Raw genomic sequence first — 25,746 nt, 5'->3', positions numbered from 1 at the left:
TCCTGTCCTCTTGAAATGAATGCTAACATTGCATTTGCCTTCCCTACCATTGACTGACACTGCAAATTAACCTTTAGGGAATCCTGCACAAGGACTCTCAAGTCCCTTTGTGCCTCATTTTTTTTTTGTATTTTCTCTCCATTTAGAAAATAGTCAACCTTTTCATTTCTTCTACCAAAGTGCATTACCATATACTTCATGACACTGTATTCCATCTGCCATTTTTGCCCACTCTCTTAATCTGTCTAAGTCCTTCTGCAGCCTCTCTACTTCCTCAAAACTACTTGCCCTTCCACCTATCTTCATACCTTCTGCAAATTTTGCAACAAAGCCATCAATTCCATCCTTCAAATCATTGACATTTAATGTAAAAAGAATCGGTCCCTACACAGACCCCTGTGGTATAAAAAGAATCGGTCCCTACACAGACCCCTGCGGAACACCACTAGTCACCATTAGCCAACCAGGATAGCCTCTGTTTATTCCCAGTCTTTGCCTCCTGCCAATCAACCACTGCTTTATCCATGCTAGAATCTTTCCTGTAGTACCATGGACTTATTGCTTGTTTAGCAGCCTCATCTGTGGCACCTTGTCAAAGGTTTCTGAAAATCAAAGTACACCACTTCAACTGATTCTCCTTTGTCTATTCTGCTTGTTGTTTCTTCAAAGAATTCCAACAGATTTGTCAGGCAAGATTTTCCCTTGAGGAAACCATGTTTTATCATGCCAGTTTTATCATGTGCCTACAAGTACCCTGAGACTTCATCCTTGATAATTGACTCTAACATCTTCCCAACCACTAAAGTTAGACTAACTGGCATATAGTTTCTTTTCTTCTGCCTCTCTCCCTTCTTGAACAGTGGAGTAACATTTGCATTTTCCAGTCTTCTGGAAACATTCTTTATATCTTGGTCCTGAATGGCAAATGCCTATTTTAAATCTATGACTTCATCTCTTTGTTAATGTAATCTCTCAAATAATTTAATTTTCTTTTTTTTAAGCTCCCACTCAATTGTATAGTTACATCCCCTGTTGGAGAAAGTCCCAGACTCCACCATACCACTTTGTTGACTCTCTTCTGTAGTTGGTTCTAACTTCAGAATTCACTATAGAGGGGGTGAATCCACACTCTTAATTTTAATAATTTTGAAAAACCAATGGATATTTTATCAACGTTGAATCAATTTAGAAAATGCTTGTAATCAGTTCTCGTGCTTGTTCTTCTTCATACTGACTAAGTTTCAAAATTTCAGAATTAACTACCTGGTTGGTGAAAGCACTTGGATGGAAAAGTGGCCAAATGATGTAGAATGCCAAGAGCGAAAGTACAGACAACTCTGTCAAGATCTAGAATCATTTTCTGAAAACCTCCGGTTTCACGGGTGTCCATATTAACTACAGTACAGATTGAAATAAGTGGATAAAAACACATATGCAACAATTCCCAGTGAAAGCTTCGTTATCAAATTTGTAAAATTCAATGCAGATCTTTTTCACTGCAAAAATTTGAAGGAATGAACAGAGTAGTATGGTATTGAATGCAATTTAGTTTAAGTGTCTCTTTTCGATGGTTAATTCCAACTTCTATCATAATAGAATACTAATGACTGGTCAGTCTTTCTGTAAAGATAAGTATGCATTTAACAAGGTGTTTAAATATCTAATAATTACACTGTTGCTATGGTTGTATTGTGCAGAATTATGTTTGCAAACTTTTATAGCAAGAGGTAATTTGTTAACAATATGATATTAAAGGACTTATCTCACCAAACACAACCTTTGGTATTCTCAAATAGCTCTGCATGAATTTAAACCTATTTCCTTTTTAATTTTGTTCATTGCATTTCTTAATTGACTTTTGTGCTGCGCAGTCTATTTCAAAAGGCAGATAAGAGTCAACTATATTACTGTGTATTTGGACATATGAGGCCGGTGCAACTAGATGGCAAAATGAACTGTTTAAACACTCTGAAGGAGATCTGTCATAGGATGGAGATTCTAAGGGGATGAACACGAATCACAGTGCTGTTGTGCAGGAGAGGAGAGCTAAGCAAAGCTGAGCTGTTCAATGCAGAGGAAATATGATCTGAAAATGTTTATTTATATTTGCTTTTAGGATGTAGCTGAATGGCAAATTAACTTCCAAGAAGGGTATTAATGAACCAGATAGATCTTTTTGTCAATCTAGTGAATAAAATCCACAATATTTATCAAAGACCTATCTGGGCAAAGTGCAGTACTACACAGGAGTCTATTGGACCAGTAACATAATTCACAGTGGTTGTGGTCATAAAAGTAGAGTTCATGTGAGGAACAAGTTTAATATAGGTGCTTTAAAAACTAGCAGATAGAAACAAAAACAGAGAAAAAATAGTAAATTAAAAAAAAACATCCATGAGAAGTGAAGGTGTTCAGATCTTTAACATTAATTTTAAGCTGCAAAGGCTGGAATATACCAGTAATGCATTCAAGTTTACGTTAGGCATCATTGGAGTAAGTTAGGAGGACCAAGGAGAATGAGAAAACAATGGATAATTGAGTGACAGAAAACTCATTATCCCTGTAGTTTAACATTTGTTCTGCAAACACTTTGGTTTCTCCAATGTAGAGGAGACTGAATCAGAAAAAAACTGACTGATATATCAAATTGATGTAGTGCAAATGAACATCAATGGGGCCTGGAATGTCAGGGTTTCCAGTGTTGGGTAAGGAAGAGATACAAAGGCAGATGTTGAAAGAACAAGAAACAGAAGATTTGAAGGAAAAGTGTGTGATGGTGGAATCCTATTGACATTATCCATTGAGTATGAAGACTAATGGAGTGGAAAGCAAAAACAAAGTTGTGGAAAGAAGAATCTCCTGAAAAGATCAGTTTTGTTGCAGGTGACAAAGGTCCTATGGAAAGGATCTAGTGAACCCATGATGAAATGACTTAAAATTGACATTTGGTTTCTATTAAATAATTGTCAGCTTGACAAACACCACAACATCCTTGGCAGCAAGTTTAATAGTAACATTGGAGCCTTATATCCTGCATGACAAAACCAGATTAGATCTTGGCCAACAATCCTGCTGCGTTTAGGTATGAACTGCTTCACTATCTGAGGAGTCACAAATGGTGCAGAACATTGTTCAGTCATCTGTGAACATTCGGACTTCTGACCTTATAACCTATAACAATAACAGCACGGCAACAGGTCATCTCAGCCCTTCTAGTCTTATGACGCAAGGAAGGTCATTGATGAAGCAGCTGAAGGTGGTAGGTCCGAGGACACTTCCTTGAAGAACACTGCAGTGATGTCCTGAGGATGAGGTGATTGATCTCCAACCACCACAACGATTTTCCTTCGTGTCAGGTATGATTCCAACCAGTGGAGGGTTTTCCCCCCTAATTCCCATTGACTCCATTTTAGCTAGGGCACCTTGATGCCAAACTTGGTCAAATGCTGTTTTGATGTCGAGGGCTATCACTCTCAGTTCACCTCTGATATTTAGCTCTTTGGTCCATGTTTGGATCAGGGAGCTGAGTGGCCTTGACAGAACCCAAACTGGGCATCCATAAGCAGGTTTTTGCCGAGTAGGTGCTACGTGACAGCACTGCTGATAATCCCTTCCATTACTTTGCTGATGATTGAGAGTAGGCTGACAGAATGGTATTTGGCTGGGTTGGAACTTGTCCTGTTTCTTGTTTACAGAACATAGCTGGGCAATTTTCTATATTGCTGGGTAGATGCCGGTGTTGTAGCTGTAATGTAACAACCTGGCTAGTGGCACAGCAAGTCCTGGAGCACAAGTCTTCAGAACTGTTGCCGGGATTTTGTCTGGGCCCATAGCCTTTGCAGTATCCAGTGCTTTTAGCCATTTCTTGATATCACATGGGGTGAATCAAATTAGCTGCATACTAACATCCTGGGATGCTGAGGACTTCTGGAGGAGATTATGACTCCCATAATCTTGTAAACCCGTATCAGATCTCCCCTCGGCCTCCGCCACTCCAGAGAAAACGATCAAGTTTATCCAGCCTCTCAAGATAGCACATGTCCTCTAAACCAGGCAGCATCTGGGTAAACCTCTTCAGCACCCTTCCAAAGCCTCAACATCCTTCCTTTAGTGGGGCAACTAGAACTGTTACGCAATACTTCAGATGTGGCTGACCAGAGTTTTACAAAGTTACGACATAACCTCTTGACTTCTGAACTCAATTCCTTGACTTATAAAAGAAAACATTTCATAACAGTTCTTAATCACCTTATCGATCTGTGTAGCCATGAACCTGGATTCCTAGATCTGTCTGCTCAGCAACACCATTAAGGTTCTTGCCCCTAACAGTGTATTGCCTCCTTGCATTTGTCATACCAAGGTGCAGAACCTCATATTTATATGGGTTAAACTCCATCTGCCATTTCTCTGCCCATATCTACAAATGATCTCTATTACATTCTATTCTTTGCCAGTCTTTTAAACTATACACATCTCCACCAATCTTGGTACCATCTGCAAACATACTAACCCACCCAGCTACATTTTCATTCAGGTAATTTATATACATCACAAACAGCAGAGGTCCCAGCACAGATCCCGTGGAACACCTTCAGCTCAAATAAGTCCCTTCAACCACTACCCTTTGTCTTCTATGCACAAGCCAGTTCCGAGTCGAAACAGCCAATTCGCTGCTGATCCTATGCATCTTAATCTTCCGGTTTAGTCTCACATGAAGGAGTTTGTCAAATGGCGCATAAAATCCATGTAGACAACATCCTCTACTCTACCCTTATTAACCTCACTTGTCACTTGAACTTACAACCTTTGATTTTTAATGCAATCTCCATTCTTGCTCTCTCTATATTTATCTTGTCCAAATCTCACCTCCTTCCACAAATTTTGCCACGTAAATGCTCAGGTCATTACTACCTCAACATTAGGCATTCTCCCTTCTCAAATATCATTACCACCTACTTTAAATCAGATCTCAATTTTATCTTTAAACATTTAACTCTTGATCCCTCTTCTTAGAAGCCTCTTTCCTCACATAATTTCTTCAAAGTAACATTGCCTCCAAATTACATACACGTGAAGGATTCGCTTGAATCTCATCAAGCCAATTTACTAGCATCAGCCTTTAACATAGTTGATAAAGTTTTCCTTCAATTGTTATATTTGCCACATTCTGGCATAATTGAAACTAAAAAATGGATAGTCATCAGCATTGTCACCTCTTTCATTGTGCACTATTATCTTTGGTGTTTACCACATTAAAATTAACCCCCTTTCCCTCATTTACATACTTCCTGTCAGCATTAGTTTGAGACCATAAGATAGAGAAGCAGAATTAGGACGTTTGGTCCTCTCCGCATTTTATCATGGCTTATCTGTTTTCCCTCTCAGCCCCAATCTCCTGACACCTCCCCATATCCCTTAATGTCCTGACTAATCAAGAATCTATCAACCTCTGCCTTAAATATACGTAGTGACTAGGCCTTCTTAGCCACCTGTGGTAACAAATTCTACAGTTTCAACATTCTCTGGCTAAAGAAATTCCTCCTCATCTCTGTTGTAAAGGACGCCCCTATCTTCTGTGGCTATATCTACTGGTCTTAGACTCCCCCACCATAGGAAACATCCTCTCCCCATCCATTCTATCAAGGCCTTTCAACAATCAATAGATTTCAATTATGTCACCCCTCCATTCTTCTGAATTCAGTGAGTATAGACCCAGAGCCATCACTCTTCATATGACATGCTTTTCAATCCAAAATCATTTTTGTGAACCTCTTTTGCACCTGCTCCAAGGTCAGCACATCTTTTCTTAGACAAGGAGCCAAAAAATGCTCATAATACTCCGTGAAGCCTCACTAGTGGTTTGTAGAGCTTCAACATTACATGCTTGCTTATATATTCCAGTCCTCTTGAAATTAAGACTAACATCACATTTGCCTTCCTCACCACCGACTCAACCTCAAAGTTCAAAGTCAAAATAAAATTTATTAACATCACACACAACACTGATGCTTTTTCTGCGGGCATACTTGGCAAATCTATAGAACAGTAACTATCGACATCAGGAGCTATAAACTGTAAACAAACAGTGGAAATGCAGATATAAATAAATAGCAATAAATAATGAGCATGAAATGCCAATAAAACAGAGTCCTTAAATGTGTCTTTCAATGAGTGTAACTATCCCCTTTTGTTCAAGAGCCTGATGATTGAGGGGTAATAACTGTTCTTGAACCTGTTGGTGCAAGTCTAGGGGCAACTGTACCTTCTGCCTGATGGTTGCAGTGAAGAGAGAGCATGGCCTGGGTGTTGAAGATCATTGATGATGGATGCTGCTTTTCTATGGCAATGTGTCGTATAGATATGTTCAATGGTGGAGAGGGTTTTACCCATGATGTACTGGGCCAAATCCACTACCTTTTGTGGGATTTTTCACTCAAAGGCATTGGTGTCCCCATACCAGGCCGTAATGCTGCCAGCCAGCACACTTCCCACCACACATCTGTAGAAGTTTGCCAAGATTTCTGACGACATGCTGAATCTCCACAGACTTCTGCGGAGGGACAGGCATTGTCATGCTTCTGTTGCAATTATATTTAAGTGATGGTTAGGGCAGGTCATCTTGAGATAGTGACACTCAGGAATTTAAAGTTACTGACCCTCTCCACCTCTGATCCTCCACTGATTACTGGCTAATGGACCTCTGGTTTCCCCCTTCTGAAGTCTACAATCATTTACTTGGTCTTATTAACACTGAGTGAGAGGCTATTGTTACTACACCACTCAGTCAAGTTTTCAATCTCCTTTCTATATGCTGATTCATCACCCCCTTTGATACAGCCCACAACAGTGGTGTCATCAGCAAACTTGTATATGGTGTTGGAGCTGCACCTAACCATGCAGTTATAGGTGTAAAATGAGTAGAGCAGGGCGCTAAGTACACATCCCTGCAGTGCTCCTGTGCCGCTGGAGACTGTGGAGGAGATATTTTTGCCAATCTGAGATGAATGAGGTCTACAAGTGAGGAAATTGATGATCTAATTGCACAAGGGTGTATTAAGGTCTTGGAGTTTACCGATTAGTCTTGAGGGGATGATGTCATTAAATGTCAAACTGCAATCAATAAAAAACATCCTGATATGTGTGTCTTTGCGGTCCAGATGTTCCAGAGCCAACGAGATGGCATCTGCTGCAGACTTGTTGCTTAGGTAGGTGTCAGGGTGCTGGAGCAGGGATCCAATTGCAGACCCAGTACTGTGCACACAGTGATATTAATTGAGTAACAAATTCTGAGGTGCAAACAAAGTCGGCGTCAAAGTTCAGGCAGAGATCAAAACCTCCAGAGAAATCCAAAAATCAGAATCGGGAAACAGGCAGAGTCAATATTCAGACAGAGAGTACAGACACGAATACTAGAAAGGCTCAGGAAAGTTCACTGGCACTATCTGAAAATACAGGACTGAAATACACTGAGCAATAAACAGAGAGGCAGATGATAGGTGGAGCATAATGAGATACAGGTGGCAGCAATACAGGTAATAATGAGAAACAGGTGAGAGATGGAGTACTCAGTAATACAGGGGCCGGAGTAGAACAGGAGCACGGACAGGAGCATGTGGCAATTCAAAACCGCAGACTGACAGCTAGGGGAAAAACACAAAATGACTGAGTTCAACTGGAGGTACTGACAGGTAGGCAAATTGGAGCATATCCAAGTCACCATTCAGACAGGAGCTGATATGCTTTAATGCCAGCCTCTCAAATCACTTCATCACTGTGGATGTAATTGCCACTGGGCAATAGTCACTTAGACAGGTCACCACACTCTTCTTGGGCACTGGTACAATCAAAGCCTGCTGGAAGCAGGTGGGTACCACAGACTGTCAGAGTGAGAGGTTGAAGATATCCATGAATACACCAGGCAGATGGTCAGCACAGATCTTCAGTACTGGACCAGGTACTCTGCCTGGACCGGATGTTTTTATTAGATTCATTCTCTTGAAGGCAACACGCACATCATCTTCAGGTGCTGAGGCCAGAGGATTATTGGAAGACATGGGAGTGCGTGATAGTTCTTTCCTGTTCTGGTGGTCAAAGTGAGCATAGAAGACATTGAGTTCATCCAGAAGCAAAGATCTGCTGTCCCCTGTGTCGCAAGATTTAGCTTTGCAGGAGGTAATGGAATTGAAATCCTGCCACAGCTGTCAAACAAGTTAGCCTTCAGTGATTTCTGTACAAGGACTCCCATGCAGCTCAGATATTTGAGCTGGCACTCGAACAGCCAGCATACTGCTAGTGTGTTCCACAATGAAGACTGATGAAAAATACTTATTCAGTCCATCCACTATTTCCTTGTTTCCCCAGTAGTAACTGTCCAGCATCATTTTCGAGTGGTGCAATATCAACTCTCACCACTCTTTTACACTTTATGTAACTGTAGAAATATTTGGTATCCTCTCCAATATTATTGGCTAGCTTACTTACATATTCCATTTTTTCTTTCTTAATGACTTTTTAGTTGCCTTCTGTTCATTTGTAAAAGCTTCAGTCCTCTAACTTCCCATTAATTTTTGCTCTCTTTGGCTTTATTTTGGCTTTGACTTTCTTGTTAGCTATTCCTGTATTCATCCTTTTCGATTTTGTCTGGCTTTTACATTGCAACTCACCAACCCTAGCAAACCTGTCCGCAAAGATATTTGTCCCCCTCCCCCTCATGTACAGGTGTAACCTGTCCCTTTGTACAGGTTGTACCTCCCTCAGAAGAGATCCCAATGATCTGTAAATCTGAACCCCTGCCCCTTGCACCAGTTCCTCTGCCACACATCCACATGCCAAAGAGGGCTAGGGTTAAAATATCTCTTTTTGTTCTCATTTGTTCATTCCTTCTTTGTTAGGTTAGTGAGAATGGCTCCAGGGGCTGTGTTTGATACTGTGTGTGAGATGTTGCCTCCAGCCTCCCAGGAAATCTCTTCTGCACCACGTGCACCAAGCTGCAGCTCCTGAGAGAAGGTACTAAGGAACTGGAACTACAGCTCGATGACTTTTGTTTCATATGGAAGGTGATAGATAGGAGCTATAAGGAGGTACTCACTCCAAGGTTGCAGGAGAGAGGTAAATGGGTGACTGTCAATAGAAGGGAAATGCACAGCCAGTGCAGAGGACACCTGTGGCCATTCTTCTCAAATATTAAGTATACTACTTTAGATACTGATCGGGGGATGACCAGAAAGTGGAGAGCCGCAGTGATCTGGTCTCTGGCAGTGAAACTGCTATGGCTCAGAAGAGCAGTGAGGTGAAGAAGATTACAGTGGTGTCAGGAGATTCCATAATCAGAAGAGCACAGATGAGATTGTGTGGGCATGATAGAGACACATGGATGGTATGTTGCCTCCCAGGTGCCAGGGCCAGGGAAATCTGAGATTGGATCCATGGCATTCTCAAGAGGGAGAGTGCAGCCAGAAGTCTTGGTACATCTTGGTACCAATGACATAGGAAGGAAAAGCATTGAGGTCCTCAAAACAGAATTTAGAGAGCTAGGTAGAAAGCTGAGAAGCAGGACCTGCTGAATAGTAATTTCTGAATTGCTGCCTATGCCACGAGCCAGTGAAGGTAGAAACAGGATGATTTGGCAGATAAATGCGTGGGTGAGAAGCTGATGCAAGGGGTAGGGCTTCAGGTTCTTGGATCATTGGGATCTCTTCTGGGGGAGGTATGACATGTTCAAAAGTGATGGGTTGCATCTGAACCGAGGGGACCAATATCCTCACAGGCAGGTTTGTTAGACCTGTTGTGGAAAGTTTAAACTAATTTAGTAGGGGGGTGGGAACAGGAGTGAAGGGACTCAGGATAGGACAGATGGTAAAAGAGTAAAGATATCATGCAGTCAGAGTGTCAGGAAGGGCAGGCAAGTGATGGGACTTAGTTACAGCCAATAGGCTAATTATCAAATCATTAGGGATCAGAGTCAGAGGATGAAAGACCCAACAGGACGGAACAAACGGAAACGACATGGCTTGTACAGCGGACTTTGACCAGAATAGCCCTGACACAGCCAAGATGCCAAGATATCTGATCAACCCTCACATCACATGTTGCTTTGTTCCCATCTGATGACATCATTACCATACTTGACATTGCATCCACGCTCCAAACACTGGCACCTTATCGACTACATCATCGTACGATCTTGGGACCAACAAGATGTACTGATAACAAGAGCTGTTACTGGTGCTGACGAGTGCTGGACAGACCATCAACTCATCTCGTCCACCATGAGAATGAAGATTCGGTCCAAAAGGAAACACCAAAATCAGAACACTATTAAGATATTCAATGTTGACATCCCTCAAGACATCAACCATGTACAGAAGTTCCACAAAATCTTCAAGAACAACTGCCTCAACAAATCCCACCATCTGTAGAGGAACACTACAATCAATTGAAGAACATCATCATAACCTCCTGCAAAGAAACAATTAGGTTCAAGATGAAAAAACATCAGGATTAGTTCGATGATAACGACAAACTACTCCAACAGCTCATCGACAAAAAGAGAAAAGCTTTCATCACCTTACAAAATGACCAGCAATTGGCTACCAAAAGGAAACGCTATCAGGAATGCAAGGCTGCAGTCCAGAAGAGCACCCGAAACGTGAAAAACCAATGATGGAGGAAGAAAGCTCAGGAAATCCAACAACTAGCAGACACCAACGACACTCGAGGCTTTTTCAACTCAACTAAAGCTATTTTTGACCCATCCACTCATGGTCAAGCCCCTTTCAAAACCAAAGATGGTTCAACCATCCTGAAGAGCAATGCTGACATCAATTCTAGGTGGAGGGAGCACTTTGAAGATCTTCTAAATCAAACCGTCTCATTTGACATGAATGTGATTAACGACGTTCCAAAACAGCCTGTTGGCGACTCCCTAAGCAAAATACCAACACTTGAAGAAGTCAAGGAAGCCATCAAAACCTTGAAAAACAACAAAGCCACTGGACTCGATGGAACACCAGCCGAGGTCTACAAAATTGGAGGTAACCGGCTTCATTACCAATTGCATCAACTTCTCATCAAGATCTGGATAAATGAAGACATACCAGCAGACTTTTGAGACTCAGTAATCATTACCATCTACTAAAGGAAAGGCGATCGATCCGAATGCGGAAACTATCATGGAATTTTCCTGTTAGCAACAGCAGGAAAGATCCTCACCCGCATCATGAACAATCGGCTCAAGCCTTTAGCCGAGAAGATCCTTCCAGAGACACAAGCAGGTTTCAGACCATCACATGGAGCAATCGACATGATCTTCACAATGCGAGAACTACAAGAAAAATGTCGTGAACAACTTCAACCTTTGTACATGGCATTCATCAACCTTACCAAATCCTTTGATTCGATATCAAGGGAACCCCTGTGGGATGTCCTATCCACCTATAGATGTCCTAAAAAGTACATTCGAATCCTGAGACTCCTCCACGATGGCATGCTTGCCACAGTCATGGTCAGCAACAGTAACTGTCAGCCTTTTCAAGTTAGATCAGGAGTAAAACAGGGATGTGTGATTGCCCCAACTTTGTTCACCATCTTCATTGCGACAATCATCCACATCAACAAGGATGACTTACCCTCAGGAACCGTAATTGTCTACACAACAGATGTCAGACTTTTCAATCTTGCCTATCTCAAGTCCAAAAACAAGGACTTCCACGAGTTCCCTCATTGAGTTCCAATGCGCAGATGACAACAGTGTTGCAGCTCTCTCAGAAGAGTACCTACAACTGATTCTGACTGCCTTCAACCATGCATACATGAAACTTGGACTTACCAACAATTCCAAGAAGACTCAGATTGTCTACTAACCGTTATCAACTGAGACATATCGGATAGAACCATAAATTCAACTTGGCAAAACAATCCTGGAAAACATGGACCACTTTCCGTATGCTGGAAGTCACCTCTCCTCCAATGTCAACATTAATGACGAGATCCAACATCGTTGTAAATGCACTGGAACAGCTTTTGGACATCTCCGAACAAGAGTCTTTCCTGATCATGGTATCCGAACAGACACCAGAATGTTAGTGTACAAAGCAGTCGTGGTCCCAATGCTCCTGTATGCATCAGAAACCTGGACAACATACTGACGACACCTGAAGGCACTTGAAAAATTCCATCAACGCTGTCTTCTAAACATCTTAAATATCAGCTGGGAAGATAGAAGAACCAATGTCAGCATGCTAAATGAAGCAAAAACAACAAGCATTGAAGCCTACATCATCAAGAACCAACTAAGATGGAGCGGTCATGTTGTTCGGATGAAAGACGAACGCCTGCCGAAACAAATCTTCTGCTCCCAGCTTAAAGAAGGCAAATATAAAAGAGGTGGACAACAAAAGAGATTCAAAGACGTCGTAAAAGCCAACATGAAGAAATGTAACATCGACATGAAGAATTGGGAAACCATTGCCAAGGACAGGAAACTCTGGCAAGCCATCATCCGAGAAGGAACAGCAACTTTCGAAGCTAACAGATGTGCAGAATTAGAAGAAAAGAGAAGAAAATGGATAGAGAGGCAGCAACAACCAACTACCTGCTCTGAATGTGGAAGAGCTTTCAAAGCCCAGACTGGACTCATAAGCCACTTGAGAGCCCATAAAAAGATCAACGGAACAAAGACCATCATCCTCGACCTCGAGGGATAGCCACGACGACACCTTGACAAGAGTCAAACTACATTAACTGACCTTACCATTTCAATACATGACAAATCCATTCTGAAAATCGTAAAACCTCCCATTCGTATCATCTGCATGAAGTTTCTGGCGGTCCAATCAGCGGCAGGAGCAGGCCACAGTGATGAGGTTTCTTGCAGGTCAGTGACGCTTGTTTAAAAGGAGACCTTCACTAGTGTTCAAACTCATTCCAGCAGATCAATCAGTGACAGAAGCAGGCCACAGTGATGATGTTCCTTTCAGGTCGGCGATGCTTAGTTAAAAATACAGAAGGAACAAGCAGTGCAGCCATTGTTGAGAATAAGCTAGTGGTGAAAGTAGGAGTGTTAGGCTTAGGCTCAAAAGAGGCCTTGGCTCCGGGTAAGTTTCTGTTAAGGTTTCCTTTTTTCTCTCTTACAGTACCTAGTGTAGTAAATGGTCATTGTGTGTACTTCATGCTGGATGTTGGAGTCCTGGGAAACCCAGTGTCTCGGAGGGAATTGCATCTTAGGGAAGTGTATCCAGCTGCAGCTCTGGAACAGCAGCTGGATGACCTTTGGCTTGTACAGGAGAGTGAGGAGATAATTGATCAGAGTTCCAGGGAAGTAGTCACTCTGAAGTTGCAGGAAGCGATTAGCCGAGAGACTGTCAGGAGAGATGGTAATGTGCTTAGGCAGTTGGTGCAGAGCACCCTTGTGGCCATTCCTCTCAATAATAAGTATACCATTTTGGATACTGTTGTGGGGATGACTTCCCAGGAGGTTACTAGCACTACCCATGGGTCCATGGAGCAGAAGGGAAAGAGAAAGAAGAGAGGAGCGGTTAGTGATAGAGGACTCAATATTCACGGGGACAGAAGATTCTGTGGACATGAATGGGACATCTGAATGGTATGTTGCGTCCCAGATGCCAGGGTTAGGGACATCTCGGATTGTGTCCACAGCACTTTGGAGGGTGAGGGAGAGCAGCCAGATGTCTTGGTACACATTGGCACCAATAACATAGGAAGGAAAAACAAAGAGGTCCTGAAAAGAGAATATAGAGAGCTAGGCAGAAAATGGAGAAGCAAGACCTCCAGGTAGTAATTTCCAGATTGCTGCCTGTGCCACATGCCAGTGAAAGTAGAAACAGGATGATTTGGCAGATTATTGCATGGTTGAGAAGCTGGTGCAGAGGGTAGGGTTTCAGGTTCTTGGATCATTGTGATCTCTTCTGGGAGAGGTATGACCCATACAAAAGTGATGGGTTGTACCTGAACCCAAGGAGGACCAATATTCTCGCAGCAGGTTTGTTAGAGCTAATTTGGCAGGGGGATGAGAACTGGAGTGAAGGATCTCAGGATAGGATGGATGGTAAAAAAGAAAAGATAGCGGGCAGAAAGATTGTCAGGAAGGGCAGGCAGATGACAGAACAAAATTGCAGTCAGCGGGGTGAGTATCAATGCATTAGGGATGCAGAATCAAAAAGCGTAGCAAATGCAACACTCAAAGATTTATATCTCTGTGTATAGAGTATAAGAAGTAAGGTGGATAATCTTGATGCACTATTATAGATTGTCAGGTATGATGCTGTGGCCAACACTGAATCGTAGCTGAAGGATGGTTGTAGTTGGGAGCTGAATGTCCAAGGTTACACGTTTTATCAGAGGGATAGGAAGGTAGACAGTGGGTGGTGGTGGCTCTGCTGGTAAAGAATGGCAAAGGATTGTAAGATGTTGAGTCCTTGTGGGTTGAGTTAAGAAACTGCAAAGCTAAAAGGACCCTGACATATACAGGCCTCCCAACAGTAACTGTGATGTGGTCCATAGATTACAACAGGAAATAGAAGAGGCATGTCAAAAGGGTAATGTTATGATAGTCACAGGAAATTTCCACATACAGGTCAATTGGGAAAATTAAGTTGGTAGTGGGTCTCATGACAGTGAGCTTGTTGAATGCCTATGAGATGGCCTTTTAGAGCAGTTTGTCATTGCAGAATCAGCTGTACTGGATTGAGTGTTATGTAATAAACCAGAGGTGATTAGGGAGCTTAAGGCAAAAGAACTCTTATGAGGCAATGACAACAATATGCTTGAGTTCAACATGAAATTTGATAGTGATAAATTCTGGTGGAGCAGTATTTCAGTAGAGTAAAGGAAATTTCAGTGGTATAAGAGAAGAATTGGCCAAAGTAATTTCGAAGGAGAGGCTGGCAGAGGTGACACCAGAGCAGCAATGGTGTGAGTTTCTGGGAAAAATGAGGAAGGTGCAGGATAGATATATTCCAAAAACAAAGAAATACTCAAATGGTAAAATAGTCCAACCATGACTGACAAGGGAAGACAAAGCTAATGTAAAAGCAAAAGAGAGGGCATACAACAAAGCAAAAATTAGCGGGAAGGTAGAGGATTGGGAATCTTTTAGAAACCTACAAAAAGCAACTAAAAGAATGGTTAGGAGGGAAAAGATAAAATATGACATCAAACTAGCAAACAATACCAAAGTGGACAGTAAAAGCTTCTTCAAGTATCTGAAAAAAAAATAAAAGAGAGATGAGAGAGGATATAGGACCACAAGAAAACGAGGCCAGAGAAATAAGACATAGAGCAGAATTTATTTTTAGATTAGATTAGATTGTGAGGACATGCAGTCCTCTTTTATTGTCATTTAGTAATGCATGCATTAAGAAATGATACAATGTTCCTCCAGAATGATATCACAGAAACACAAGACAAACCAAGACTAAAAAAACTGAGAAAAACCACATAATTATAACATATAGTTACAACAGTGCAAAGCAATACCGTAATTTGATAAAGAACAAACCATGGGCATGGTGAAAAAAAAAGTCTCAAAGTCTCTTGAAAGTCCCATCATCTCACGTAGATAGTAGAAGGAAGAAAAATTCTTCCTGCCATGAGCTTCTAGCGCTGCAAACTTGTCGATGCAGCACCCTGGAAGCACCCGACCACAGACGACTCTTGAGTCCGTCCAAAAACTTCGAGTCTCCGAACAGCCCTCCGACACCGAGCACCGAACACCATCTCTGCCAAGCGCTTCGACCCCAGCCCTGGCAACAGGCAATAGGCAAAGCCCAGGATTTGGGGCCTTCCCTTCTGGAGATTCTCGATCGCACAGTAGCAGCGGCATTTCAGAAGTTTCTCCAGATGTTCCTCCGTGCTTCTCACGTCTGTCTGCATCAAATCAGGATTGTGCATGGTACCTACTTACAAATACGATATCATTTTGAAGCGGCCGTGCCCGCTGCATCGCACTCCTCCCCTCATTTGCCTCGTCAGGTCTGCTCTTCCATTCAATCATGGCTGATCCATTTTTACCCTCCTCAGCCCCATTCCCCGGCCTTTTCCCTGTAACCTTTGGTGTCATGTCCATTCAAGAACCTATCAAGCTCTGCTTTCAATACACCCAACGACCTGGCATACACAGCTGCCTGTGGTAACAAATTCACCACCCTATGACTAATGACATTTCTCTACACTTCTTGTTTTAAATGGGTGCCCTTTATTCTGAGGCTGTGCTCTCTTATACAAGACCCCTCCACCATGGAAAACATCCTTTCCACATCTACTCTGTCTCGGCCTTTGAACATTCGAAAAGTTTCAATGAGATCCCCCCTCACCCTTTTGAATTCCAGCATGTACAGACTCAGAGCTATCAAAGTTTCCTTGAATGATAACCCTTTCATTCCTGGAATCATCCTTGTGAACCTCCTCTGGACTCCCTCCACGTCTTTTCTGAGATGAGGAGCTCAAAACTGTTCACAACACTCAAGGTAAGGCCTCACCAGTGCCTTATAAAACTGCAGAATCACATCCCTGCTCTGGTATACTGGAGTCCTTGCCTCCATTGGGTAAGCCAGGCTGTCATTGCTGTTACCTGAGTCTGGACTGTTTCCTTCCTTTCCTCTTCCTTCTGGAGCCTTGCCTTGCCACCTGTGCCTTTGCTAGGTAGGTCTGGTCATTTGCCTCTACCTTGTGTTAGGAACTGTCTCTGTGTCCACGCCTTCGCTAGGTAGGTCTGGCCATTTGCCACTATCTTGTGTTGGGAACTGTCTCTGTGTCCACACCTTTACTAGGTAGATCCGGCCATTTGCTGCTACCCCATGTTGAGAACTGTCTCACCATGTTCAGCATTCTGTGTAGAGTCCCGGCCCTAAATGCTGTTCCCAAGGAGGGGTCTCGGCTCTGTGTTCCATGTCCCTGTGCCACAGTGCACCCAAAGCCACAGCATACGCAAAGCCGGGGTTCTTGTCCCAGCTCTTTAGTTAAGTCCTGTTCCTATTACTTCAGTGTTTGTGTCTTGCATCTGGGTCCGCTCCCAGTGTCCCCACTTATGACAACTCCAAGTGCAGCCTCACCAATTACAAATGCAACTTTGACATAATGACCCTGTCCCAGCTCTTTTACCGAATGCCTTGACTGATGAAGACCAGTGTGTTAGATGTCTTTTCAATACCCTAACTACCTGCAGAGCAACTTTCAACAAATGATGTATTTCTAATCCTAAATCCTTCTGTTCCATTGCATTCCATAATACCCTACCATTCGCCGTATAAGCCCCACTCTGATTTATGTGAATGAGAATACATTTCCATTCAATAAGGAGCTTTTATTCCTTTCAATGAAGAGCATTAGGGAATGCTCAGAAGAGGTTTCCTCCAGTACTGGGTGGATTAAAGCATTTTAGCTACAACCAGAGTTTGGACAACTCTGTTCTTCTGGAGCATGGGAGTATGTTGAAAGTTCATAGAGTTATGATAATCCTAGATAGAACAAACTTTCAGAATCATTTTTCCAGTATATGAGTGCTGAATACAAGATGGATTCGTGTTAAACTGCGAGGGAGCAAGATTTAACATTCAAGCGACTTTTAAGTAGGCAAATAGATATGCAGGAAATTGAAGAAAATGCAGACAGAAGGGACTGGTTTAAATCGGTACAGACGTGATGTGCTTCAGGACCTGCTTCTACGATCTAGTGTTCTATGTTCAGTCTAATCGATATTTGAGGTTTATTGAATGTTGCTAATCAGAAGGGCAACAGTGCGTTTCTCTGGTATGGCTGCGCCTCCTGGTCAATAGTTTATCTCAACTATGCCACAGCCTCTTAAAATGTATATTTCTGTCCAATGATAACAGGCAAATACAGAGCTTGCATTTTAACATAACTGGTATGAGTTCTGAAACTGTGTGGGGAAACGTAGAAATTTAGTCTGGCAAATTAGTTTAATCTGCATGTTTCTATCAGCTGATCACAGATCGAGTACAAATGGTGATGACATCGCTCTAAGTGTATGGTTGCGTTGGTTAGCAAAATGTTGGTGTTTCAGGGAAAAAGATTGGTTTTATTACTTTTCTTAGTTGGAACAGTTTTTTGCTCTGATGTTTGGAAGCAGTTCAGAGGTGAGCGGTTTCCCTGGAGAAAAGTAAAACCCGGAGTTCAGTCTACATCCACTTCCCAATTGCGATCGCTGGATGTGCAAAGTATTTCTCCTTTGCAGAGTGTAATGGTGGAGTGCGGGGCGGTTAGCTTATTGGTTAAGGTCCACCTGGATTTGTTCGGAACTCGGCATCCCATTAAAGCATCCGATTTAACGCTGGGGACAGCAAGTTTCCGATCAACTGGGATTTACCCTCGGAACCATACTGTTGTCTTTAACTATGGGCTCCATGAGTGCGATAGCGAATTACAGGTAATTTGTCCTTCACTTACTTTTTAGTATGGGGCTATCAGTGTTGAGATTTTGCCTTGCACATACAGTCCCATCATTTTCCGGTCTCTGGAATTCATTTGTACCTGCTTTATAAATAAGTCATCTTCTTTTTGCGCACCTACCCCATCTGATGAAGGGGATAGAAACTCCGACTTTTCCCTTCTAGAGAATGCTCTCCCAGTTTGTTTTTGCTCCGAGATCTCGCATCTACAATCGCTTGCCTATTTTGTCTGGTGTCAGCAAATAATGCGTGATTAAAACACGTGTTTGTGTTAAAGCCTTTAATCAGTCACTGGGCAGGCGGAGTTTTATCAAGTCCTCCTATCACTTGTAAAACAGTTTATGATCACCTGTAAAACACTTTATAATTAATCTTGGCATGACAAGGACTATTGGTTTTCTAAAAATAGATTGCAATGACTCCTTGCACCAGGTTGATTAGACAAAAAAGATGCAGTGCAGTAAATTACTGGGAACAACGGCGAATCATAAAATCGTCAAAGCGTCATGATAGATGAACGACATGGTCGACTCTTTATATCGGTGCTACAGATACTGCTTTGCTTGACTTGCTGAGTTCCTCCAGCATTCTATGTTACTCACGATTTGCGGCATCTGCAGAATCTGTTTGTGATTACATTTCAAATGCTATGCATTACTGAACCGGCTCGTATTGAAGAGATCGACTAAACTAAGGTAGCGTGGAGTGGCATTCTGTTCAGATTAGCTTCGTGCAAAATCTCTTTTTTTCAGATGGTTGGAGATTCCCTTATGTATACAACCTACCTTAATCACACACCCCAGGTTTATGGAACGATTATTGTTCGAACTAGTGGAGCAATCGTTCCCATTCAGTGCCGTTATTTCAGGTAAATCACTCTGAATTTATTGTAGTTATAGAACACTACAGCTCCAGCGGTTCCTTCTGCCCATCTAGTCCATGCCAAACTATTCTGCGTAGTCTATCGACTAGTCCATAACCCTCCACATCCCTCCCATCTACGTATTGTCATTGGATAGAGTCCAGAGGAGTTCACGAGGATGATTCCAGGAATGAAGGGGTTAACATATGAGGAGCGGGCAACTTTGGACCTGTTCCCACTGGAATTTAGAGGAATGGGGGCGGGGGGTAGATCTCGTTGAAAGGATTAGCTTGGGTGGATGGGAGAGAGGATGTTTCCTATGGTGGGGTATCCGGAACTACAGAGCACAGACTCAGAACTGAGGATGACCCTTTAGAACAGAGCTAAGGGAGATTTTTTCTTATAGCCAGGGAGTAGTAAATTTGTGAAATGCTCTGGTGGTGATCAAGTCCGTGGTTATATTTAAGCTGGAAGTTGATTGTATCCTGATTAGTCAGAGCATAAAAGGATTTGACAAGAGAGCAGGTGTATGGGGTTGAGTGGGATCTGGGATCAGGGATCAGCCATGATAGAATGGCCTAATTCTGCTCCTTTCCCTTATGGTATTCATCCAAAGGTCTCTTTAATGTTGAAATTGAACCTGCATCTACTACTTGTGTTGGCAGCTAGTTCCACTCTCACCACCCTCAGTGAAGATATTCCCTTCCTATTCCTTTTAAACATTTCATCTTTCACCCTAACACAACCTTTAGTTCTGTATTTTTTCCAGTGGAAAAAGCCTGCTTTCATGTACCCTATCTATACCCTCATCGTTTTATGTACCTCTATCAAACCTCCCCTTGTTCCCCTAAGCTCCAGGGGGAGGAATCCTAACCTGTTCAACCTTTCCCTATAACTCAAGTCCCAGTAACATCCTTGTAAATATCCTCTTACTCTTCAATATGTACATTTAATGTCAGAAATGTATACAAATATACATCCTGAAATTATTTTTTCTTTGCAAACATCCACAAAAATAGAGGAGTGCCCCAAAGAATGAATGACAGTTAAATGTTAGAACCCCAAAGTTCCCCCCCTTTTCAATCTTATTGATTCTTTTCCTTTATAAGTGGGCAGAACTGCACATAATATTCCAAATTAAGCCTCACCAATGTCTTGTATAACTTCCAAATAAAAACACATCCCCTACATTTGTATTCCCAATTTATAAAGGCCAATGTGCCAAAAGCTCTTTACAACCCTCTTCCTGTGATGCCACTTTCAAGGAACAAGCAGTATACTTGTTATTGACGTGATCAGATGCATGTTTTCTAATCTCACTGCTTTTCTTTACAGGAAAGGCAATGTGAGCAGTGACTCAATCAAGCCCACTTGGGTTCCCTTCAGTTCTACCAAGTCCGGAGAGGGGCATCTGTCATTTTCCCTACGTTTAATGAATGGTATATGATGGATGGAGGAGACAGTTATTGGGACTCGAGTAACTGACTGTGTTCTTGCATTCCTATTTGCCCTTTTTATCTTGCTCTATAGATAACTGGCTTACAGAACGCAGTTCAACTGTATATCATCTGGGTGAGCTCATTCACATTGAGGCATCTGTTTCAATGATTAATCATACACCTCTGAAGATCTACATTGACCGCTGTGTAGCCACATTGAGCCCAGACAAGGACTCCACCCCAAGATACAACATCATTGATCACCATGGGTAAGTGGATTTCTGCTTTCAGCAACTAATAACATCTTAATGAGTTCACTATTCATGTGCTTTTGTTCAGTTGCCTTCTGGACAGTGTGGCTGAGGACTCCTTTTCGACTTACATGTTGCGAGGGGATAAACGTGAAATGGATAAGCTCCGCTTTGACCTGGATGCCTTCTGTTTCTTTGGAGATGAGCGTTCCTTGGTAAGAGGAAGACAAACAGACTGTTATCAATGTTAGAAGGTCGTTAATTTCAGTAAATCCTTTTTTATTTATAAAAAAATCCTTCAGATTTTCATCATGTGTCACTTGAAAGTTACTGCAGTTGATCAGAAGGATTCCATGAACAAGGCTTGCACATTCCAGAAGGTGCAGAACATGTAAGTAGCTTCTCACCCCACCCCACCACCTCTCTCCGCCCCCCCCCCCCCCCAACTGTCAGGTTGCAGATAGGAATGGCTTAACTACTTTCTGGTTTAGTTGGACGCCATTGGAGAATTCAAGCATCGATGTCTGTGCCTGTTGTGGTTTGGGCAAATGCACTGCTGCAAGGGAAGTTCCATTTCCCTCCAGAGGACGAAGGGATGTTCAGCCCAATGCTGGTAAGTCCTTCATCCTGGATGTGGGATGTTGCTCCAGCAGTACGGCTTAAACAGGATATTTGGTATTACAGGGAAAGATAGTGGAACAAAATGGGATGGTGAGGCCTTGCTTGGACCAATGATCATTCTGGATCCTGACATGACCAGCCTGGAAACTGAGCGAATGAATACATTTCAGCAGCACACATTGTTGGGATCTCCAGAGGGTACGTTCATTGCATGGAATTCTTTTTGTCCCACCCTGATATTGCCTTCATTACTGTTTGCTTTGTTCTCTTAGGTGTGGTGTCGGAGGTGGTCCTTGTCGTGGCCCTGGCTGTGACAGCTGTCTCTCTGATATCTGCTACTTTGGTCATTTTGCGCTTGTGTGGGAAATGCAAGCAAATTCAGTGTAACAGTTTCAAATAAGCAATAAAACTCCTCCTGTCATATTCTTTTTGTTTTAGCATGCCTATTCTTCTAGGGAGGGTTTTTTTTGGGGGGACGGAATTAGGTGTGACAGATTTCCTAGTGATTTAATATTACTGTGGCATTTCTGGCAACTCGGCAATTCAATCCACTGTGATATTGGCAGCACTGCTGCTGTCTGTTTTCAAATGATTCTTGTTGAGCCATTACCTGACATTGGACATGAAAAATAACACTTCCAATTTTTCTAGTTGCAATACCTCTTTATGGTGATCTCCTTGGGCTGCTGATAAATTTCATGGCATTCTCTTGTTACAAGAATCACCCCTTGTAATAATGATCTGTGAGGCACAAAGAATTTGTATTTACTGACAAGTAACTTTTATTGTCTTAACTAGGAGGTACGTGGGTTCATAAACTAACTACCTTCTCATAGTGCACCCTACTAAAATCCCTGACCCTCCATGAACAGTCAATAAAGAGAAAAGGTATTACCCGGGAGAGGAGTCTACACTAGCCAAGTATTCCTTATGGTCCTGATCTCCACTTGTCCATGGAGTCCTCCTTATCCGCAATGGTTGGTCTCTGGTTGCTGGAGAGTTATTGCCCCTGCGTATTTGGAGCTTCTGGGTCTTGTAGTGTTACTTATCAATTGAACTAGTGGATCTTTGTTGCATTGGCTCCAGGTTACCTGACCTACCTGTGTCACCTTCTTACTGGTCATTGTGCAGGGCTACAGTCAACATTGCTTCATAATTCTGCCCACCCCAGCCTTGTGTATTTGTGTGTCTCAACTCTGACTGGTCCAAACCAGTTAAATGAGGTGGCCCAGACAGAGTCTAACGAGATTACAGATTGCTTCTTTGGTAGGTCTGGCATTTTATGTAATGAGTAACTACCTGTCTGAGAATGGTCTCAGGTTTAGCAGGTCATCTGAAGCTACTTGTATCCACATTTAATTGCTCTGATTAAATTATCCCAGAGCAAGAATCAGTTCAGAGTCTAGAAAACGGGGAAACAAAGACAACCAGTTTGTCTGCTTCCCCTGTCCTTGATTAGACTATAGTCTCTTCTGACCAACACTCATTACTTAAAATGCTCTTCAAAGATTAAATCCCTTCTCTAGATGTGGTGCCAAACTCACCTTGGAGTTTAATGATATGCTTTATCTCAATGTCACCTGTGACATTTGTCAAAGGGTGACAAACTTGTAACCTCCAAAGGCAGCTATTCTGTGGGTTTCAGTATCAAATCAGGAAGGCTATAATGTGTGTAGGTGAAGGGTAGATGTTATTTAGACTTGTATGTGTTCTATGGGGGGCTATGGTTAATCCTAGGTAATTTCTAAATTAAGTACATGTTCGGCACAGCTTTGTGGGCCGAAGGACCTGTATTGTGCTGCAGGTTTTCTATGTTTCGATAAGACATAGGAACATAATAATCCATTTGGCCCATTAGGTCTGCTCTGCCATTCCATCATGGCTGATTATTATCCCTTAACCCCATTCTTCTGCCTTCTCCCCACAACCTTTGATCTGTAACCATCCTCTCAATTGGTTCCTTGTTTCTAGATGCCTCACAAACTGTCTTCTCCATGAGTCGTTGAAATCATCACTTGCAACTGCTAATTGTATGTAAATTGAAAACAGCTAAGTCATGCAAATACAGGACAACGCAGATTTGTCCAAAGTCAGATGCATGAATCTAATTGTGCCATAGACTGGAGTGAATGGGAAAAATGTCCACAGGGAACAGCATCTGCCTTGCACTATAATTCAGGTCTGCATCACTTTTACAAAATAAAATACATGTCAAACTGTTATACATTGATTGCAAACCAGCCTTCAGAACTGAGATACATAATAAGCACATTGATAAACTCTTGGGTCTTGACAATAGGATGTGTCTGTATTAAGCTTCTAAGCTTTTTTAAACCAACAGCCATCAGGCAGTTGGAATCAGTGACAACATATTAGTCACCTTGCCCCTCATGAATGGTGCTCTCCCATGATTGCATGCTTTTACCAAGTATGACTGAGAACAAATATAGTGCCAACATGGACTTCATTACCTGATAGCACCACTGTTAAATGTGTATCAAAGGCACTGATAAGACAGGGTGCAGGAATGAGATCAGAAGCCTTGTGCCATGGTTTTAGAGCAATAGCCTAGCACTTAATGTCAGCAAGATGTATGTCAATCTAGGGAAATAAGCAGTTTGAATGTAGTTCTACCTGTCAATGGAGCTTCTGTACAGATGGTAAAAAACTTCAAGTAGCTAGGCATCCATATCACCAGCAAACGCTCTGGGTCCTTTCATGTTGATGTGGTGAACAAGAAAGCCCTCTGCATCTGTACTTTCTTAGGAATCTGAGAAAATTCAGCTTGTTGGGGATTCCCACAAACTTTGCAGATGCACTTCAGAATGTGTCCTGGCAGGTTGCATCTCAGCCTTGTATGGTAACAGCTCGTGCTGGATTGATGGAATATGCAGGGAGTTATAAATTCTGCCTAGTCTATCGCAGTCAGTATTTCTTTCTGTTAAGTCCATCTTGGTGTTTTGCAACAGGAATTGGAATATTATCAAGAATTTTGGGCACCTGTAACTTAAATATTTTGAAATTTGTTGCTTATTCTTTCCTGATTCAGCAGCAGGAGAGATCCTTAAAACAGAGGCATTATTTATGTATTCAAGGTTATGAGGGATTACCTTACTAGAGTAATATAAGGAATAAACTAGAGAAGAAAGAAAAACAATGATTAATGAGGTAGCAGAGGAAGCAAAGTAATTATCCACTAATCATGAGCTTCTGTATAATGCAGGAGGGAACTTTGGGTGCCTGACAGACTTTTGTAGTCCTCGCTCCATTCTTCTCCCTCCCTATTGCCCATGCGTCATCCCCACCTGCTCTTCCCCTCTCTTCTTTCTCTCCCATATCTCCCCATCTTTGCTTTCTCCCTCTCTACTCCCCATCCCAATTCACTCTGTCACCACCTCCATCCACAACCTTCCCTCCCCACATCCCTTCCATGTTCCTATGGCGCTCAGTTAGCCACTCCCACATGGTATGAGTTCAGATCAAGTCAAGTCACTTTTTATTGTCATTTCGAGCATAACTGCTGGCACAGTACACAGTAAAAATGAGACAATGTTTTTCAGGACCATAGTGCTACATGAACAATACAAAAACTACACTGAATGACATAAAACAACACAAAACTACAATAGACCACACACCTACCCAGGACTGCATAAAGTGCACAAAACAGTGCAGGCTTTACAATAAATAATAAACAAGACAATAGGCACAGTAGAGGGCAGTAGGTTGGCGTCAGTCCAGGCTCTGGGTATTGAGGAGTCTGATGGCTTGGGGGAAGAAACTGTTACATAGTTTGGTCATGAGAGCCCACATACTTTAGTGCCTTTTGGCAGATGGCAGGAGGGAGAAGAGTTTGTATGAGGGGTGCATGGGGTCCTTCATAATGCTGTTTGCTTCAAGGATGCAGCGTGTGGCGTAAATATCTATAATAGCGGGGAGACCCTGATAATCTTCTCAGGTGACCTCACTATCCATTGCAGGGTCCTGCGATTCAAGATGGTGCAATTTCCAAACCAGGTAGTGATGTAGCTGCTCAACATGCTCTCAATACAACCTCTGTAGAATGTGGTGAGGATGGTGGGTGGGAGATGGGCGTTTCTCAGTCTTTGTAGAAAGTAGAGACACTGCTGGGCTTTCTTTGCTATGGA

The 25,746-nt window shown here is 42.4% G+C and overlaps 2 protein-coding genes across 2 annotated transcripts in view; both read left to right on the top strand.

The window, feature by feature from the left end:
* LOC140191280 (complement C3-like) overlaps positions 1-1,776 on the top strand; it is a 215,486-nt gene extending 213,710 nt beyond the window's left edge. The window contains exon 41 of the mRNA XM_072248549.1: positions 1,254-1,776. Within this exon, the coding sequence (XP_072104650.1) occupies positions 1,254-1,395 (142 nt within the window). The 3' untranslated portion in view covers positions 1,396-1,776. The remainder of the gene's footprint in view (positions 1-1,253) is intronic.
* Positions 1,777-10,879: 9,103 nt separating this feature from the next.
* Positions 10,880-22,012, top strand: LOC140191056 (zona pellucida sperm-binding protein 3-like). The gene is made up of 11 exons (XM_072248131.1): positions 10,880-11,033; positions 13,134-13,144; positions 18,212-18,403; positions 19,178-19,293; positions 20,623-20,726; positions 20,818-20,995; positions 21,066-21,192; positions 21,280-21,368; positions 21,469-21,590; positions 21,662-21,796; positions 21,871-22,012. Exons 1-11 carry the CDS (start codon positions 10,880-10,882, stop codon positions 21,996-21,998), a joined length of 1,356 nt encoding a protein of 451 aa, XP_072104232.1. The 3' UTR covers positions 21,999-22,012.
* Positions 22,013-25,746: the final 3,734 nt, after the last annotated feature.

This window comes from Mobula birostris, chromosome 32, assembly GCF_030028105.1.
Source record: "Mobula birostris isolate sMobBir1 chromosome 32, sMobBir1.hap1, whole genome shotgun sequence".
Lineage (NCBI taxonomy): Eukaryota > Metazoa > Chordata > Chondrichthyes > Myliobatiformes > Myliobatidae > Mobula > Mobula birostris.
The sequence above is the reverse complement of the archived record's forward strand: the minus strand, read 5'-3'. Positions and strand labels throughout refer to the sequence as shown.